The sequence below is a fragment of the Branchiostoma floridae genome, chromosome 18 (genome assembly GCF_000003815.2).
Source record: "Branchiostoma floridae strain S238N-H82 chromosome 18, Bfl_VNyyK, whole genome shotgun sequence".
Lineage (NCBI taxonomy): Eukaryota > Metazoa > Chordata > Leptocardii > Amphioxiformes > Branchiostomatidae > Branchiostoma > Branchiostoma floridae.
The window spans coordinates 11,567,043-11,588,487 of record NC_049996.1 but is presented as its reverse complement, the minus strand read 5'-3'; the positions used below and the strand labels follow the sequence as shown (position 1 = coordinate 11,588,487).

The window sequence follows — 21,445 nt, the reverse complement described above, 5'->3', positions numbered from 1 at the left end:
TTCGCAATGAAGTCCATATACTGTCAGACAAGAACGCCAACATGTGCAAGCTGTTTCCCTGCAACGTGTCGCAGATGTCTTTTATGACTTTGACCTCAATAACCTGAAACATGGTACGGTCCAAGGAAGCCTTAAGTTACCTACCACATTCAAACACAACAAGATATTATTCAATTGATAGTGTGTTTTTAACTTCTTTTTGTTTTGTTTAGCATCTAAACTGTTATTTCTCTTTGGCAGTCTGGTCTCAGGAGACACTTAAACTGTTAGAATATTTCAAATTTGAGCGCAAAAACTCCGTAGTAGACCTTTAAGAGTGGACAAAATAGATGAGTTAAGAATTTTTTTTGTAAAAGCAATTTTCTGTACCAGAGTTCATTCATCTAATGCTGATCATTCTTTGGTGCCCAAAATGAAACCAGATATTTGAACACAGCCATCTAATGTCAAATGTGTTACAACCAGTTGTAACTGCTTGCCTGCAAAGCTGGGGTGATATGCTATTAAACATGCAGTTATACTGGTTGAGCAAAACAGATGTACCTGACAGATACTGTAAACTCATTTATATTTGCTGGCACTTTTACTGTAGAATAGGAAAGGAAGTCTTTGCTGTGTTTTAATAGCTTTGCCGTTAAACAAGTCTGTAGTTTTCGTTCAGTAATAAAAACATTAGATGATGATGATGAATATTTACTCATTTTATTGTGCAATTATGGGAGGTCCCCATGAAAAAGGCAAAAGTTACCACTGCAAAGATTTCAAGATTTGTAGCACCATGGCAGGTTGAATTTAAGACCCCATGAAAGCCAAGAATAACACTGCTTTCCTCCTGATTTACTCGTGTGCCTCTTCTCTCATGTCATGCTTGCTGCACTGGCATCAACTGTGACTTGTGTACTATACCAGAGGTTAGACTTAGGGTACACCAACATTATGTGGACGTTGTCTGGCAGAAATATGGTCGGCAGCTGGGACAGTGGCGTACCTCCCCGCTGACCGGACGATGCTCTTTCACCAGACACTGACACCGTCTACGCTTCCCTCATTACACACCACGTAATCGCATATCTGCGTTTTTTCACGTTCCACAGAGAGCTGTTGATAACTTATATGTGACAATAAGGGACCATTAGCAAGCACTTAGCAAATGAAACAAACACATGCGAGCGTGCGGTTTCCTTGAACTTATCATATTACCGAGTCGTTTTTGCATAATTTCGTTGCGAGAGATTTTGTAAAAGTTGTTATGATACACAATAAGAATCCTGTTGATAGTAGTAATATGATTAATATGTCACAAAACCCTCCTGTTGATATGGTTATTGTATACATTGTTTTAAACAAAACAAAAGATTATAAGCTACAGTGTGTAATATCTTGCAAATGGCTTATATAAATTAGGTTGTTTGTTGTTTTCTTCAATTAGTAATTTGAGGATCCATCATGAATGGTATTATTAAAATATTTTCAATATAATTGCAAACAGTAATACTTGATCATTCCTACGTTGGATAGTTATTTACATTGGAACTGTAAAAGTTTTGAATTGTTTTAGCGCACCCATTTGTTCATACACTTGTACTACTTATATATAGTGGCATATAGGTCAGCAAGGTTCCTTACTGTTTCAGTAGCAGGGTACATTTTTACAGGGAGAGGTTGCTAGCCCTTCTCCTTCAATGTTAAGTTATTACAAGATCAATAAGCATTGATAACAGTAGATGAATTGGCACTGCAGTGTGTGCAGAATTATAAGTGTACATGATCTTGTAAAGTTATGCTTCCCAAAAGGAAAGTTCCAGCAAATTAGTGAACTGTTTAGAGCAATCGTAACTTGTACATGTAGAGTGATCGTTGAAACAAACATGATCTTTACGATATTTCTGCATGGCTCAGACATTAAGGAATGAACATTGTTAAATGTTATTAATTTCTTCTTGCTTTTGTCATGAATTGTCGTCATATTAAAGCTATTGGAAAAATTTCAGAAGAATTAGAATATTTTCCTTTTTTTTCTTCATTATATAATAACCTCGATGAAAATTGGTGAAACAGTTTGTGTGTGTATGTGTGCGTGTATGTATGTGTGTTTGTGTGTGTCTGTGTTTCCAAATATATGTGGTTAGCAATAACTCAAGAACCTCATTTTTTTTCTATGATTGTGATTGTGAAAGTGTTGGCAAGATGAAGGTCAAGGTTGATTTTGGACCTTGGTGTGTGACCTACGTTCTGTACTGCAGTAGAACATCTGTTTTTTGTATCTTTTGTCAGGACATGCTGTGGTCCTGTTTTCAGTGTGTACCACTCATGCAAGGTTATTGTTATGTCTAAAATCCATGTATGTGATTTTGCTCTTTCTTCTTGCATATTCCTGTCTACCATGGTCCTGCCTGATGATGATACTTGTCTTCCCTTGCTGACATCTGTACAGGTAAGAAGATTACAGTATTTCTTATAGTCAGCTGAATTCCCACAAAATATTCTAGATGTGAATGTGGGCACACATTTTTGGAAAAGAGGAAGTTAGAATTTGAAGTTAAGTTCTCCTATAAGGCTATTTGAAAACATGCCTTTGGCACACATTTTTGAAAGAGAAGCAGCTAAAATTCGTGAAAATTGAAGAGAAAACTTCTGACATTTGTCCTAAAAAGATAGAACAAAAACTGTGCTTTTTCTAGCTTATCTCTCGGGGATTATCTCAAGATCTTGTAATTAATCCTGTGATGGATTATGATCACCTCTCACTAATTGATGGTGGCTTCTGCATCCAAAATTGATATTAAAACTTTGCCTACATTTCCTGCATCCATGTTTTCCTGTGGGGTTCGCTGGTCTCACGACGATCGTTAGAGGGAAGACTGAGTGTTTGCCGTGATTATTTTCCGCCGCCCTAATTTTACCCGTACTATGTGGTAATTGGATACTAATTGCAGTATTAATACATCACCACTACCCCCTGCAAGAAAGTAATCAGAAGATATGTCCTGTGGTGCATTTCCTTGTGAATATCGTACGTAGCGTCAGCGGGTGTAAGCACAAACTGGGATAGATGTTCAGTGAAAAAATATCTCGCTGGAGGATGATTATCTATCAAAGAAGAAAAGAAGAAGTTTGCTCTAATAATGTAGGCTTAATTAATATTGCACCCTTCTGTGTTAGGATTCAGTTTTGTTAATTTTATCTTTGCCTTAAAGACACCAGAAGGAATGTTTGTTCAATCATAGAAACTAGAAATAATCTTAGTGATGCAAAATTACAGGACAGAACGACACCCCTATCTTGAAGGTAGTACGGTACAGTCAATTCTATCAGCTGTTGCTTGCATGTATGTCAATGGTAGCCTGTGTTATTCAAGCTTTCACTGGCAGTAATTAACAGCCACTCTCCAAGCAGAGGTTAGGCTTCTTAGCCTATACTGCAAACACCGTTAACTACTTTATGGAGGATTGTGTTCTGTGGACTCTTGTTCATTCTGACTTCTGGTCAGCCTGTAACAGTGGGGTAGAAGCGCTGCCAAACTGAAGAGAGGAGGAGGGAGAGATGGAAAGATAAAGAGGCTGGCCTTGTCCTACCCTGGGAACCAGACAGGTAGCTAGCGAGTTTTGTTCGGGGAGCCAAGGCAGTCAGCCTGCCAATCTCACATAAGTGCTCCAGGGTGTTTAAGCCTGAAGGAGTTATCGCTACAGGCAGGTGGACCTCATCGGGCTTAAACTCCCACTGATGGGAGATCGGGTGGGCCACCGAATAAACTGTCCTAGCTGCCCAATCCGGCTGGCTCCCAGGGTAGCCTTGTCCCATCTTCTACCTCCCTAGGAAGGGTTAACACCTGTCAGTTTGTTCGCCCTTTTTTCCTGACATGGTGTAATAAAGTAGCCTTGATGAGTCTAACTTACTTCCTTGGTGAGTCTAACTCACTTCCTGGAACTATGTGGGGAAAGAGCAAGGTTTAGACCTTTAGCATCAATCCATCACTGCCTGTGTAGAGAAGTTTGCTGCCCGGGAAAGTTAAGAAATTTCCAACTGTTGTATTCTAATTGATGCAAAAAAGTATGACATCATGACATGGTCATCAACGGCATTACAGAATGTTGACAAATTAACATAAAGCTATTTGGAATCCGTCCTTCAAAATACCATTAAAACATTCCAGAGGGTTGAAAAGTTTGATGTTACCAGACCAAGGACATTATAGAGGGACACACACAATACACATATACTCACACTTTTGTTGCTCTGTCAAATGAAAAAAAAAAAAGAAAAAAACAGCAAAGAAAATTTCAGAACTCAGGGAGTTTCTAAAGTCTTACTGATTGGCAATATTTTGACTTAAGCTCAGGTAAGACTTGGTCAACATGCATATATCTCCGTACATAACACTGACAGCTTTATAATAGCTTTAGGGAAAACATTTCTCTTGCATGTTGTAATATGATTACATCTGTAGATTATGCTGAGAGAGAAGAGTAGGAGAGATAGAATCCTAGAAGATAGCACCAGTCATTATAGTTGCTTATCATTAGCTTGAACATACAGTGATGATATCAAATGAAATTACCTTTAAATCATAGACCTTGAATGATAAAACATTTTTACAAACTTACGATGGCGGAAAAAATGATACGAGTTTTTTTTAGTGTTAAGTTTAGTGTGGTGGCATGAATATGGGGAACTAGGGAGATCTATGTAGCATTGAATATAATTTATGATGAAAAAAATTCTTTCAACAAAAATAGGAAAAGATATTGTTGGGTGGTCTAGAATTCTGAGAAATAATTTTGTCAGTCTCCAACAGAAAAAGGAACTATATATACAAGAAGACCTCAATTAAATGTGTATAAAAAATGACAGAAGAAAAACATAAGGATAAAAAGGAGAACACTGATACTTTATTTGCCTTGTTCCTTTGCTGTACTGTGTTTTTCTGTCGCCTTATATAACCCCAATTGGTTACTAATGGTCAAACATCCGTTCAAATCCTTTGACGTCACATTTTACAATGACTTGTGTGAAGTGTTGTCGTACCACCTGTTAATTTTTCACAACTGTATGCAACTTATAATCCAAACATAACCATTATTGAAAGCTAACATTACAATATACTATGTGTAACGTTATAGGTCATAACTTGTTTAAACAGTTAGACACTTTGCTGAAAGTTAAGTATTAACACTTTGTATGTAAAATGTAAATAGATAACTCCTTGACAATAGATAAATAGATGGCTGTAGCTGAACCTTGTAAATGACTATGAAGTACTGTACTGAGAATTTATATCCAAGTTTCAGCTTCCTTGTGGGTCTAGCAGCACTTGTGATTCGAGCATTTAAACAGACCCAACGTTGGGTACAAGGTTCAAGAGAGATAGGCTAGCAACACTCTCTAACTAAGACTGTGCAAATATCTGGCTGCGCACTTCGGACTGTTGTTGAGGAGTAAAGTCGCCATTTTGGGTGGCATACAGACTTTGTTCTGCTTTGCCGTGTTGTCGGTATGGTAAGGCTGGTGTATTCCGGATCCAAAGGTCCAGACAGCAAGGTTGGAGAGCTCACTGTGAAAGGTACTGTATGTTACTCCCTGCTTCGTTGTTACAGATCCCTGCGCAGAATCAATATGGAGAAAGTTACAATGTGTACTGAGTATGAATGGCGTTGATCTTATGTGTCAAACATGGCAAACCCAAGCATGGTATCAATCAAAAGATCTTTGCACCCAAGTTTCTCAAATGAACATTCCTCGCCGAGGTTGTCTGCGAGAAGTTCACATTCTTAGAATAAGTGCCAGCTGGAGGATGACGGACCTGTCAAGGTGAGAATTCACAACCTGACTTAGACGTGACAGTGAGTCTCCTTCTTGTTAGCTCCCCCAACAGGTAGCAAATGTCACGTGTCAAAGTCCATTTTTGTACTTCGCTCCAACTCCCATACTTAAGTGCAGTATTTCACCACAACACATATCAATTGGCTTTCCAAGAAACCTTACGTTTGCTTGTGTTGTTTGTTTGGCTACTTGTCTTTGTGACAATCTGGCCAAGAGCTGTCAACAAAAAGCTATTGATTCGTGAGGCATTTTGCACAGGTTTGCTTAAGTGTTGAAGTTGATTGTTTGTGTGTGCAGTGCATACCTTGTGAAGAGGTAGTAGGTAAGGTGACCTATAGAACATCTTAGCCCTAGATGTTTCCCTTGACCTATGACCCTTTGCTACTGTGGGACCATAGGTTGGAAAACTGAGTGATAAAACATTCATTTTGTGTTTAACAGAAAAGTCTGGGAGAAAGTTTTATGAAAATGATGAACAAAATGACTAAACTGGTAGATTAAGTTAGTTTAAGTTAAAGTCCTTCCCGTGCCAGGCAGTGTGTGGGGCGGTGCCCATCTCCATTTCAGTAGGCCTGGGCCACACAACTTTGTGCAATCATCACAGCAGGGGGCTATTAGTGTGTTCTATGGTGTGTGTTCAACTTTCATACGCCAAATGCTAAGTGAGTGCTAAGCAGAGAAATAGTCGCATAGTTGATGTATAAAAAGATTTATTAAAAACAATAACCCTAATCGACTCAGGTAATATTTAATTTTCGTCAAATCATACTGAAACCATCAAACAATTTAGACCAGAAACCTATTTAGTTGGAAATTAGCGGTGTTATTACTGTCATGCACACGTGCCTGTGTGCAACTTTGTGACTACTTTGTGATTAATTTGTCAATTAAACACCTCAGTCTTTTCTGTATGCAAAGTATTAACAACTTCCTTTCCCTGTAGCATGACTGTCATAGATTATGATAAATCATAACATCAGAGTATTAATAGAACATAGTATATTTGGTAAAAGCTTAACTGAACTTTTACTGAATCTGTGAGCTGGCTGTACTATTCTTCGACTGTTATGGGTAAAGAAAGACAACTTATCTTCTAGCAGGTGGTGCATAGACAGGTGTGCTGCTACGTCTTCATCTCTGTCATTATGTCAGAATAAGATTGATATCATATTGTGTCCAGGATGGGTCCACTTGTGCCCTGCATACTGACACTAACAGTAACACCCTGCAGCTAATTTCACAAAGGGTCCAAAAATGTTAACACTTCTGTGCACATGTTTGTGGATTACTTATTTTAAGTGATTAGCAATCAAGCTACTACATCACAAGGGGAGGAATTTCTTGTATACTGACCCTCTTGTAAGGGGAGTCAAATATTGGACACGAAAGATTGCCCAAAAGTCACAACAGAAGCCAGGTCTGGTCGTTTTGGTGTTTGAAGTCTATGAATTCAATGGAAGAAACACAAGAACAAGTCAATTCATGGTTACCCATTGCTGACCTTCCTGAATTAACTGTTGAGCATTGCTGACCCTCTTTATAAGTATTTCCAGGGTACCCCATGGCCAATGCAGATCCTCTTAAAAGTAAAACTATAGGCTCTTTTACTTTGCAGCTGTTAGCATAAAATGATACTATGATCATACTCAACATCTGAAACAAGATCCATATGAATCTGATTTTTCATGTCCAGTATTCACATATTTCTTGAAAGTTGTGCCATAGATGTGCCGGGATAAAACCTTTATTATGTGTTTCATGCAATGACGTATTACTTGGACCTATTCTGTACTCAACTGTCTTTGGTGTTATCAAAAGTCTTTTTTTAACTTAGCATTTGCGTCATAGCATGTTTGCCAAGGTTTTGAATTGTGTACCCAACGAACAAGGTAGACAGTTGTGCGGACAGAATTAGACACTACCTTTACGGCATTGTCTGAAGGTCATAGTTCAGCTAAAATATCACGGCTTTCAATTTGATAAAAACCAGGAGCAAGAGAACGTCATTGCTGACAGATTAGTGCATTACTCCCAACCAGCGAATGTCACAAAAGATCTACTACTCAGCTGTAAAATTGAAGAATTAAATTACGATTATCATATCAGTAGCGGAGATCGGAATGCTAATGCACCGAGCACTGTACCTCTTCTGTTTGCTTATCAGCCAGAATTCGTTCATTAACCTGTGTTACCGTAAAGTTTTATGGCATTAATATTTCAAAATTAATCAAGGAATGATGAATCCTCGCTGAAGGTAGGCCGCTGTACTGTCATAGAGCCAGCCCTAATGAAGACATTAATTTTGTGACCGGGATAAAACATCCGAGCGAGAGTTGGCGGCACATGACGGCCCATCCGTCATTTACGAGCTCGGTCTTCGGTCACCGGATTTGATAAGTAGACGCTCTGGTCCAATTTTCCTTTTGGTCATTGAAAAGGGCAGACAGCAAAAAAATGATGCTTGCAAGGAAAAAAATGTTAGAAGAGCATGCAATAAAGCATTATTTGTCTCATCTCAATTTTTGTATAAAATAAAGTGGAATAAAAGTTTTGTCGTAATTAAATCGTCAAAGCTTTTATAAATTTAAGGCTAAAGCCCAACTTAGCAGAATGAAAAACTAATTAGACACACTGGTGGAATCTTAACTAAGTTCCTCTAGGTGTATATTTGCGTAAATGCAAAGTAATTAAACTGGGCCTGGTAAGTTGTAAAACATAACAATTAGTTTGTCCAAATCAAAATTGGTCAGATATTTTGCCATAAAGCACTGGTATGTGTAATGTGTGAGGAAGCTATGTTCACCCTCATTTCTCCAATAAGCCTTATCGCCCATACTATCTGTCATACCTGACAGGTTGGTCAGGTGTTTGGAATACCTCAGAGGTCAATGAACTGTCGGTGAAGAGAGTGAACTTTTGATGAACCCAGGGAATGCCCTGTCTGCAGGGTTGGACGAGTTTTCTAAAATTCACTTGTCCTATCGGGCAACCAAAAAATGTAACTCGTCCGATCGGGCAAGTGGGGTAGGATATGCACTTGCTTGGTCAGTATTTTCACTTGCCCAGGAAAAAAGGGCTAGTCGACTTGTCCAACCCTGTGTCTGTACACTGTACTGCTGGACAAACCAGAAATGTTGGAGCGTTTGAAAGTTTATAAATAGAGATTGAAGACCTATAAGAGACAGTGTTTTAGCTGTTTCTAATACCAGTAATAGGCTCTGGATTGGATTGGTTGACAGACCTTCATTGCCTTCGGCCATTAAATTGTAAAGTTTACAGATGTTTTAGACTGCTAAGTCTTTGTCTATACAGTCACACAGATAAGAGTCGAGCAGTTTGAAAGTATTCTGAAAGAGACAAAAATTTTGGTGAAAAGCAGTATTGCTGTCACCTGTATTAAGTTTCATTTTAGATTGGGAACAAATTAAATATATATATACCAATAGATACACCTACACTTATTTTGTACCACTCAGTTAAAAAATGAACTTTGTAAACTTGTACCACTCATCGAAAAACTTCCTTTTTTCTTACCACTCAGATATATATAGGAAGTGAACTTTGGATAGACCATTCAAGAATACCCAGATATAACTTGAAGTTCTTGCCAAGCTTTCCTTATTCTTGTTTTTCACCAGTGAATCACATACTTCTCATAACTCCCTGGATCTGTTAACTGTTGCATGCAACATTTACACATCTTTTGGCTTCAAAGTATTAGGATGGGCTCACATTGCATCCTGGGTGACAGACATAGATGATTTTGCTCTCAACAGCAGAAATTAGAAAATCCTCCTGTTCTTAATGTCAGATCATTGCCAGACATCTCGTCTATACCATGATGCATCAGGCTTATGGAGTGAAAAAGGCTAAAGTTCAGTGCATTATGGGATGTTTTCTTTACTTTACTAAATTCTTGTCAGATAGCTTTTACCCTAATGTTCAATCTGGGGTGCTTCCTTGAGTTTTCACAGCCCAATTGTGTAAAGTCCAGACTCTAAAGGTTTTTAGGTCAGTTCTGACAGGAATACTTTTGCGACTTATAATCCTGTTTTCAGGATTACCTTTGCTGGCTCTACACAAAGTGTGATGATCCCCCACCATTTAGTTTAATGCACATGTCGGAATTTGGTTTTATCCAGCTGAGCTTTCCCGAATTCCAAGTCTTCCATGGGTGTTGACCGCTAGCCTTGAACTTTCCAGGGACTGCTGGGTTCGCTGGAAGTTCAAGATCCCTCCGGTCACGTATGCATGTCTCGGAGTTGGTGGTGATGTAAATCATGTGGAAATTACTAGAGCTGCCCTTGTGGTTTGTTTTGAAACATACCAGGATCAACTACTTCTCCTATGACAGGACAGAGCCTTCCGATAGGGGGTCAGCACAAGTTCAGCCATTGTTGCTTTGAGCAGTGTTCGAATCCAGAGGTTTTACATGCAACAGGTTGTTCTTTGAACAGAACAGGACAAGCTGGACTTAAAGAAGGCAGAGTGTACATTTGTGCCTATCCGAGAAATTATCAAATTGTGGTGTTTTTATCCTCTGATCACTGATGAGATAGGGAGGCTGCTTGGAACTGTATGGTCAATGCATTGCAATAGTGTATGTGTGTGTTGTGGCTATTATAACCTCAAGACTTATTATAACCTCAATATTTGCAAATGTGGAAAGGTCTTGCAGAGTAAAAGGCCAAGGTGGATTTTGGGCCCCCTATGAAGCTTTCTTTGGTACTGCAGTCCTAGACACGCTGGTGTTTTTTTGGTGGTAGATAACTTTTGACATCAGTAAAAAGTGGTGTAGGTTTGACCCACCTTAGCTTGTTTTTGGAAGTGCAGGGGCATTCTTGTAAAATCTTTTTGGCTGATTCACGTACTAAAGTATGGCTTGCAACTTGTTGCAAGCATGCCTATCTAAGTAACTACTACTCATGCCTATCTAAGTAACTACTACTCCTCTAATGTAGGTCCCATTTAAAGAACTTTGATTCTTATGTTATTAAGTTAACTTCGCAGTGCCCGTACATTGTTGAGAAACCTCCCTGAAGGTTGGAATCACACACCTGTGAAAAGTAATCTGTTCTTCTGCACCAGGCGACCTTGTGCATGACCTTGTGAATCCCGTAACAGGAACGCCCAGGTCTCCAGACATGGTGTGTCTACACACTGTTGACAAAATGTCTACCTTCATCAACATCACGTAACTGTCAGTGGAGATGTCTGTAGGATTGAAAATAAATCTGGGATCCCTCCCTGGAGCATCCAGAAGACAGTCCTTGAAACAGATTTAGTTTCATTGCTTCAACATTTATGATGTCTTGAATCTGAACTTTTGAAAAAAAAATTACTTAAAAATCAGCAACATAAAAATCTGTATGTCCACGTGCACACGCAAACGCGCGCGCACACACACACACACACACACACACACACACACACACACACACACACACATGATAATTGCACACACACATGATAATTTTATATCGTCAGACCCCTTGTGTTAACTTTAGTCCAGAACATTGTTCACTCACATCCAGCCAACACATTTTGATTTAGACACCATCGCATCTAGAGTCGACCTTTTTGCAAAGATAAGCAAACACTTCATATATCAAACCTGTTTCTTCCTCTCCAGTTCATTTTGCGACACCAAACGTCTTTTCAGTGTCTTACAGATCAAAGAAAGGTTCCTGTAATGTGCCTTTGATTGAAATCTATTGGATAATAGTATCATTCTGAAAGAATCTCTGTGCAGCTTTGTGTGGGTCGCCCCTCCCCCACAGCCAAGTGTGCCCAGTCATTTAAAAAGACATTAAACTCCTCCGCTCCCTTGGGAGGCTGAAATAGGAAGGAGAGTGACATTGCCCTGTGGGTCAGCTAGTGTTTAGCATCAGGGGTTAAACCCTTTTGGTTTGGGTCAATTAACCATTTACTCCCGAACTCTCACCCATATTCAGGGTGTGACCGCTCCTGCATGCTTCAAGACACCGCCTGACAACCCTTCAAAGGGGGGACATTTTTTCACCCCTCACCAGTGATGAAACTGCGACTGAAGCCAGTACAGGGCCCATAGGACCTTACAGTAAACCAGTAGCATAGAAGGGACACCTCCCTGTATTGCCCAGTGACACTCAAGACCCTAAACAAAGTTGACCTTTCTATGACCCCGCGGTTCCCTGCCCACCACCAAACAACCATGAAAAGTTCCAAGGTCCTCATAACGCTGAACACAGTGGAGTAAAAAAAGGTTCTGAAACAGGATCTGCACAGTGCAGATGGAATCATTTGGAATGGTAAGGTCGAGAGTAACCTAAAACGGGAATGGTATTGTTGAGGAAAGTCCTTCAAGCCTCACAAGCCTTACACAATGTGGTGAACTCTGGATGACACCGCTTTCTCGCACACTTCTAGCCAGAGGCATGCGAAGGTTCAAATTTGACATGTTCTGACAGTTTAATTGAGAGACAGTGTTGTGCTTGGCCGTAATTCTGCCCCCAGTTGATTTTCATAGGAAACAGAAGCTTTCAGAAAGGAAAAAAGTCATCTGTCAAAATGACTGGGGGGCAACCAGGGGACAACCATGGGAAAGTTGCTGACCCCTTGCTGAACCCTCCCGCCACACCATGTTTACTCACTCTGATAACTCAGAAAGACTGTCTCAAACCAACCCAACACTTCGCCACGCTCTTTCCACACATAACTCACTCTAAATGATGTATGAAAATGTTTCTTATGCATTGCCAAGGTGCATTTTGCGGCAAGAAACAAAAGACGTTTTGTCGAAACAAAAGATGGTTTTGTCTTTCTGTTCCTTTAATGAGTTGCAGTTGGAGAGGAACTGTCTAGAACTGACTGGAGTCTTATCAAGATAATGAAAGGTAGACTAACACAGGACAGGAGAATAAGCAAATATCAGCTTGGGGAAAGTTTACCAAGCTGTTAGGATAGGGAGGGGGAGACTTTGAGCTTTGGTATTATTTACTTAGGGGGAAGAGGGATTTTTGGTCCCTTGAGGTATTTATTTTCAAGTGGTCTACAAAGGAAAGAAGAATGGGTGACAGCATCTTTTCTTGCCGTCTCACCTGTTTCTTATAATGTTACATTTATTAGGGTAAAATAAAGTGTATTGGTTTAAAGGTAAGCTTATATAGGTAGCAACTGATCATCGGTTGGAATTCTCTTTATTAATCCTCATACAAGGTTGGTACCAATATTCCGGAAATATTGATTGTTTTTTCTTTAACATATCACTATTAGATACTGGATTCCATGACTTATGTCCTTTGGAAACAACAAAATTGCTTTATTGTGAAAAGAGTCTGACAGTTTGGATGAAGATTGGTCACCTTATAAAGTTGTGGCTGTACATTGATAATTCTAACTGTTGCTAGATCTAGCAATATAATGAATATTAACTATTTTGACAAAAGTAAAATTTTTATAAAACTTTAAGTTGGTGACTTTATCACTCAAGTTAGACACTTCAGATGGACATTTCTTTAAGATGATGCAATCCTGTGCTGCAGTGTTGCAAGAAGACACCATGCTTCAGTGCTACACTCTGAGATGCTATCTCCCAAAGCATCCATCAGAAGCCTCCCACCTGCCACTCAGTCCAGGACTTGTTTTGGATGTCTTGTGGCGTCTGGCCATGGTGTGTAAACGTGTGCAACTGTACATGTTTACCCATCTCCTGGCTTGTCACATTAAGGACCTGTAAGAACTGGTTCCAGAGCACCAACAACAGCCTCAAGTGTGGACAAAAATGTAGGCATGTTTTTCTCCAGGAAGACCATCTGTGACTGTGGAATTTTGTACTTTGAAGAGTGAAGACTTCTAGATCTGCAAAGTTTAACATTTGTTCTTGCAAGACTTAGCGCAAATGGAGATTTTCTGTATTTTGAGGATCTGGATACATTTTTCTGTTATGAGAATACTTTTTAAGTCTTTTGATTTTTGTTTCACAATTGATCATCCTTGGTCCAATCTAATTCGACAGAAAGGATTGTAAAGGTAATACCGTATTTCTTCTAATAAACCGCGCACTTTTTTGACATTTCAACTTTGAAGTTGGTGCTTCAGGTCAAAGCCAAAGTCGGGGTGCGCGTTTTAATTAGGGGTTGTCTCATGAAAAATCACGTAACAAGCCAGAAAGCCAGCGATTACGCCGCGAGGTATCGCGCTGAACATCGATAATTTATGCATTTGTCTTTCGTTTATTATTTACAAGATAACAATGTTAACGTTATATAGACTTAAAATTACGCATGCTTATGTTATTCTTTGTATTAAAAATAATATAGTTGTAATGATATTTATAAGAATGATATTATAAGAATGACTTGAAAAAGAAAAACGGAGACAATCGTCCGACTTTTTGCAGCGTGCTGGGGCTGGCATAATTTGTTAGTTATGTTAGAAATATTTTATCCCCGAGGCATCACGCGGCTGCACGCCGGCACATCGTGTATTATCCACGAGCATTTTTACCCAAAACATAATTGCTATGATCAGAAAATGTTGCAGGGTTCTTCTTTGCAGGAGTTTTGTTTTTGTGTGACGAGAAAAATGCGACATTGTAATTTTTCGGGGTGTTTGGAAACCCACGCTAAGTTTCAGCACACTTACGGCTGCATCGAAACCCCAAATTACGCTAGAGACACCATAAATTCACATATAAAAGCATGTTTCCACGGAAGGTTCTTTGTATTATGCATATCTTAACTAGAATGGTGCAATGTAATCGTTGAAAATAGTGTTCTTTTGCGTTTCAAAAATGTAACTCTGAGAATCAAAATGGCGGCAAGCTAGCTGCAAGCCGCGGGAAAGCTCCCATGATGCACCGCTCCAACCAATCAGAGCGCGATTTTGCGGGGGAATCCCCGTCATTAGTATTCAGTTGTTGTTGTTGTGGTGGCTTCGTTAACGTTTTGATGTCTGCTCACTCGATATAATGGCATCTTGTAGCATGAAAATTCTCATAGCGCTGCGTGAGCAAGCCGCCGATAAATTATTGGTAGAGTGAATTTTCTCTACGTAACTTTACAAGTGCGGTGCCGATCCAGAAATTGTATCATTTTTCTAAAAGTTTCATAGGAAATTAGGCGAATAAACATCAAAGGGTGCTGCGCTATATGAGGGCGCGGCCAAGTTTTGAGGGTACCTCCGGTGCGATCGTCAGCAAAAATTAGGTGCGCGGATTATTGAGGGGTTTCCCCTGACTATCTCAGCTTGCGTGTAAGGGCACACGATGAGCCCCAAATCGGGGGTGCGCATTTTATTTGGGGTGCGCGGTTTAATGAAAGAAATACGGTAATTTGCAAAACAAAATTGGTCTTTTGTTATCCCGCTTTCGTCGTTTTAACGATGTTGCCAAATGGTTTTTATCATGAAGTCGAACGCAAGATTGCCCAAAGTCACAATGGATCAGAGGTGTTCTGCTTACAGGCTATTTTGTCTGTGTTTACAGACTATTTTGCCCATAAATATGATCATGAAACAGTCAAACAATGAACCAAAACGTTTTGCAATAACAAGTGAATTAACCCATGCTGGGCTTCCTGATTTTACCGTTTAATGTTGCAGGCCCAGGCAAACATGTTTTAAGTGCAGACTGATGAGACACTTGAACAAGCACATACTTCTTTAATGTCATAAATTCATGCCTAAAGAAAGGTGTTCAACGAAGCACACTTAATGCCCACCACAAGTTTACCAGCGCTCAAATTCTCCATAGACCTCTAGACCATAGGGATGGTTTGTGTAAATCCTCTAGAATGGGTTTTCTTGAGAAAACATCCAATCCTTCTGTGAAAGATTTGCCAAAGCTAGGCTTCAGGACAAGCTTTGCCATAGCTGGTCCTACAGTTTGATTCTTCCTATGAGACTCAGTTTGCTGGAAAGTTGTATAAAATGTTCTTTTACAACACTTGTTTCAAAGTTAACTGTGAATACAGATTCCAATTTGTACAGTGGTTACAGTTTTTGCCAACCTCTGTTCAGGATGTCTTCATCCCAATATAGTTTGATTTTATTTGTGTCAAAGGCCAAGAATAGTTTTGACTTGAATGTTTTGTATGTCTCAAATACTGGACTAGATAAGACCACCAGTGGCATTAGAGGCCGGATAGGGATAAATGCTTGCTCCTCTGTTCAAATGTTCCCACAAAACTAGATTTCTACTGTTACAGTAGGCACTGAAGAAGTAAATACAAGACAGAATACTAGCACTATACATGTATCAGCAAAGTTTGTGCGATTTTTTGTATACAGTCAAGCCTGTTCAAGTGACGGCCTCTACATAAAGACCATCCAGCCAATTTGGCCACTTTTATGATCCCAGTTTATATAACTTTCACCAAGGATACAAGCATTATGAATCCTGTCTATAGTCTTTAGATGACATTTTATTGGTGACCTAAACAGTCTTCTCGGGCAGATTTGACTCTACCCTAATCATTGAAATGGTCTGCCAGGCAGAGTTGTTAAAATGATAGAAATGGAAACCTCTCAGTTTATGAATCCAAAATCTTTTCTATAGACATGCAACATCTCTGTTGGTGGCATCTTTTATGCTATATGAGATAGATGTTGCAGGTAATAAGGAAATCAGCATTATAATCCGATCCACCCCCACACATGTACATGTATGTTAAGCATAAGTGGAAATCCCTCTTAAGTCAACAAGAGGCCCTGGATAATCTCAGGGATTAGGAGCACTGTTCAATGTTTGTCCCAGATTAGCGTCAAAATTGGGGTTATGTTTCATGCTTTTATTGCATAGATCTAGGATAAATTGTATTGACAATGGAGTATGTAGCTCTATCTACTACTGTATACTATACAGTCTGTTAACTGTTATTATGTACTGAACAATAGATACAGACTGTGTATATAAATTTTGACAAGAAAAGAAAGAAAATTAGAAAAAAATTAACAAACTTTAAGGAAGATATTTTCTCACTTGTTGAAGCAAGAAAAATGTCCTCTCAGCAACTTTAGACCAAGGAATTGACAAGGACAATATACCACAGTTTAGTATTGACAACGTTACACACTGCAATACAACCCATGGTAAACATAACATAGGTGTGTGTGTAGTTTTGCATTTACAAAAGGCGGCCAGACTTTGAAAGAAGTCAAACATTCCCTTCAGTGAAGACCAATTAATCTATTGGGCAATCCCTCCTCATATAGGAGACAAATTTACTCTGAGCTCAGCACACCTGTTAGGCAAGGTGTAATCTCGATGGCAAATATCTGACCTGGAGTCCAATAAAGACAGTGCAATTTAGCAGGAAAGAGGCTTTGAAACTGGATAGCTCTGTACTAATAGTAGCATGAAAAAGATGTTGACAGGAATTAAGAGGAGACACGATGACGAAAAAATTGACTCAAGTGTAGAGATGGAATCCAATTTCCATTCGTTTCTCTCTGTAACTCTCGACTACACGTTTATTATATAATACAGTGGATGGTTAACCAAGTCTTCTTTGGGGCTAAATATTTTCTCCAAAAAATAACTTTAACATTGCAGTCATTATAAGATAGGATGACTCTGACACAGGTAGTGGATGCTACCTAAAATGTCTGACCATTTCCCAAATCATATCCAGTTGCTCAAGTATTGCTATTTGGCATGTTTTTACCTGGATGTCTAACCTTCATGGATGTACTATCACAACTTCTCAGAAGCTCTCTGTCCATTTAGAAGAAGAAAAAAACCTGCTGTTCTTTTTTGGCTTTTATCTGACAAAATTTTCTTGTGGTCAGCATTTTTGTCAATTGTGTTACATAAATTGTCCTTACAACTCCTTGGTCAAAAAGTGCTGAGACAACATTTTCCTTAAAACCTAATGATCTCTTTTATGTCAGAAGACATTTTGTAGAGGTAAACATTTTTTCTGAAGTGGATAAAAGCTGATAGTAAAGTAAAGTCCGTGGTGTGCTATCAGAAGTAGATAAGCGTACAGAGAGAGCCTGAGAGGCATGTGGGATAAGTGTGGAGTTGGTGTTCTGTGGTCTGCGCAGTCTTATTTGTTTGACAGGAGGAATGCCAGAGGGAGGGGGGTGGTACCACTGGGTAAACTGTTCCTTTGCTCTGGGCAAAGGTTACATTTATCACTATCTAAGTGACTTGAGATTTCAGCCATACTTATCAGGGCTGATCATGAGTGGGCTGTTTGAATTTCTAGTGTAGGTTTTCTTTCCCTTCGGAATGGATCATTACTGTCTCCAGGTTGAATTTTGGGTTGTCCTACACATTGTTTTTGGAGCCCGTAATTTGTTAAATCTGTCATCTTACACTGATGAAACTTGTCATCAAGCTCAGATTTTTTGGACATATGGACTGGGATTTTTTTTCTTTGCCAATAAGCAAATTTTGGTCCTGTCACAGGGGGATGTGTCCTGGAGACAGCACTGGGAGGGATACCATTTTTACAGAACTGTATTTCCTGAAAATATTCATCACAGACAGGAATTTTGCATTTAAGCTCAAGTCACACAGTTTTCTTGTGAAATATGACATCAGATTGAAAAAGTATATTATTCGATATAAATAACTAAATATGAGCAGCTTCAATGCTTCATTTGCCAATGTTGCTTCAAAGCGAAACGGGAAAATTATATTTACTGTAAATGCCATTAAGTTCACTGTGCTTCAACTTCTCGGTAAGGACAAAATTGAGTGTTCACTGTGATTTTATGTTTGTGATAGTACTGTAGTCAAACTATACAGAAATGGAAACGCTGGTGGGCTGGAGTTAACAGTGAAGCGGTCACTGAGAAAACCACTAAGATTGCATTTTGGCAAAGTAAATTTCTTTGACATTTGGACCAGAAAACTTTCTGGTCTGTCAATTCTTAGGCATGGCTGCTTTCAGGCTGTGAAACAAATAACAAGATATCAAATGAAATCATTTTCTCATTATTGTGTGATTCTGGTAGCATTTGTGTGGTGTCAGCTTGTCCTTCGAGTCCACTGTTCCAAAGTTCATGGTTGTTCCATTCATTGCACAAATATTTGCTGATATTCAAGATATAGTGGCCCAGACAGGTTTTACTGGTAAACCTTTTCCAGTAAACTTTAGGACTGAAGGTGCCATTTTCACAGACAGTTTGTCATTATCACACACTTGTCAATGAAGTGTCATCCTGTTGATAGTGTCTGGGGTGGTTTTGGCTCCGCCCCTAGCACCTGATTGACAGGATGAGCAGGGACCTGAAACACTGAAAAAAGACCTAAACGTTTTGTAACCTTTACCCTCACTGTCATTGGTGAGGTTTTTGACCAATGCCAAACCATGAGTTAACAATGTGTGGTACAGACATAGAGATCATTTTCCTCAATTGGTATTTACTTCCTTCACATCAGCACTATTAACTGTTATAGATTTATAATAGTTGTATGGAGATCAAGCTTAAATCAGCCCACATGAAGACGAATTTTGTTGGTCAGTCATCGTCTCTGAGCTTCAAAGTATATATCGCTCCAGAGATAATTCTCCTGAGAAGCAAACCATCAATAGTATCTACTATAAATGCCTTGACATTTGCTGTTCAGTGAGGAAATAATGCTTTAAACTGTAAGATATTTTTATAAACTGTACAGTAATGCCATGGAAACATCATCATCATAGAAAGACCCGGTGAAATGATCACCGAAAATTTCAAGAATTACAGTACTGTATTCCTATATATAATCTTAACATTCTATAGCAATGTCCCATTCATCCCTGACTATACAAGCAGTAGTGGTACACAGAATCTGGAGCTAATATGGCCTCCCACTCATCCAAGCCCCTTGTGCAAATAAAGCACCACACCCCTGATCCCTGTTACAGTGGCCAGGCCAGGCTCAAATATCACAGGACACATGTGGGAAGATTACTGTGTATTCTGCACAATAGTAACCATGTCTTCTAAATACATTTCACAATTTACCAAAGATTTTGTTTCATCCTGATTCATGTATAAAGACGGTATTGTTGCTTATAGAACATATGAGGAAATATTAAATGTTCATTGTGCAAGATTATAGTACATACATTTGAAGTGTATTGGATATAGTATTATATGGGAAGTGGGCAAAAGAAGAACTAGAAAGAATCAGAATAGACTTATTTGTCACCTACCCTTGATCGTTCTTTGATGGTACACAGCTAGGCAGTCTTGAATCAAGTGTTGTTTAATAATACATTACAGCACTAAATATAACCCTGTTAACAGGGAAGCAATTAGTACTAGTATCTTGCTTATTGTATGATCTGTTATATTACCTACATTATGACATGCCAACCTGTTTGAGAATGATCATTCATATTTCACACAAGAAGAGACGGATAGAAAAACAACCACTCAAACTGAAGCCTTGTTGTTGTTGTCCATGGAATCTTACTTGTTGTCTTGCAGTCTTCCTGTTATAAAATCTAAACCCAGAAGACGGGCCTGATACCAATCTGTAGTAGTTGTTCTGGAGTGTTTTCCTGTTTGCCTTAGAACAGCAGTGTGTGGTTTACTAGGCTATATTTAAACTGTGGTTGCCAAGCTTGCACATCATGAACAACTGTCAGGCCCACTGATGGACAAGGTATGCGGGGAGGGGGGTATGACAGCCCCCAAACAAAAGTGATTAATTTTCATATTTACTTACCCTTTGTAACACTTTTTCGTGTTAAGAATCATTTTCAGACATCCAGTTTAGTGTTCCCGAACATGTATAATTGCAAACGGGGACAAATCAAACAGGTTTATTGTTTGGGGACCTCCCTCTGAAAATGTGGTACAGCCCAGTTTGCATACTAAAGCCCTCCTAGTTGGCCTGGGTTCAGTCAGAGTTCAGCAAGTGAACTTTCCACCTAGGTCCTGGCGGCTGGGTTTGACACCTCTCTATCAAAGCTCCCGGAGTTGCTTCTGTTGGTCGCATCAGGCCCAAACTGTACCCAACATGTGGGAGGACGCATCCATGTCCCAGGGAGAGAAGCTCCTACCCCGCCTAGCACGTGCTTGGGAGGCAAACATCGCTGAAGTTTTCTGGCAGACCCACCATGCAGGTTGGTTAGCTCTTACTCAACAGCCCCGCACACCCCCTACCCCACTTTGGGTGGGCTGAGGGTGTCTTCCTGTACACCAGTGTTCGCTTCCTCCGTCTTTCCTGGCTCCTTTGTCTTTGACCATGTGCTAAGGCTGCAATTTGCTGCCAGCCCACAGTGTTGATACAGGGCTGGCAGGACGGTTTGGGGAGAAATTCCGTACAGTGGGACAAGTATGTGGATCTAATATGGATCCTGGCTGCTGGCACTGACCTATTTTTATATGGCCCTGTTGTGTAAGAAGTTGATTTTCGTCTTGCCCATTTGCTTGTTTTCCACAAGACTTTCTGTGGCTGGTAGGGTCTAATCTGTTGTTTTGGCTATAAGCCAATGTTGGGGAAGGATTGTTTTGTTGAAGAAAAAGTTTGGAGATTTAATCGGGTCTTTTGTGTGGAGATTTATATCGTGGCAAACTGAGAATTGCACAATTTGTCTGTTTGTGTAGGAGAAGTGCTAAACTCTGATTTATTTGGCCGGCTTCACGTGTGTGTGTATTGTCAGGCTTGGTTTAGCGGCTGCAGTTTAGGCCACAGATT

General features: G+C 39.5%; 1 protein-coding gene across 5 annotated transcripts in view; it reads left to right on the top strand.

Moving 5' to 3' along the window:
- LOC118405347 (retinoic acid receptor alpha-like) overlaps nucleotides 1-21,445 on the top strand; it is a 151,097-nt gene that overhangs the window by 102,292 nt on the left and 27,360 nt on the right. Inside the window, exon 1 of one of the 5 annotated variants that reach the window (XM_035804805.1) lies at nucleotides 5,343-5,560. The exons of 3 other annotated variants lie outside the window; for them this stretch is intronic. In XM_035804805.1, the coding sequence (XP_035660698.1) occupies nucleotides 5,494-5,560 (67 nt within the window). In that variant the 5' untranslated portion in view covers nucleotides 5,343-5,493. Of the gene's footprint in view, nucleotides 1-5,342; nucleotides 5,561-20,692; nucleotides 20,871-21,445 lie in introns of those variants that run through there. One more of the 5 variants, XM_035804800.1, reaches the window with a different exon arrangement.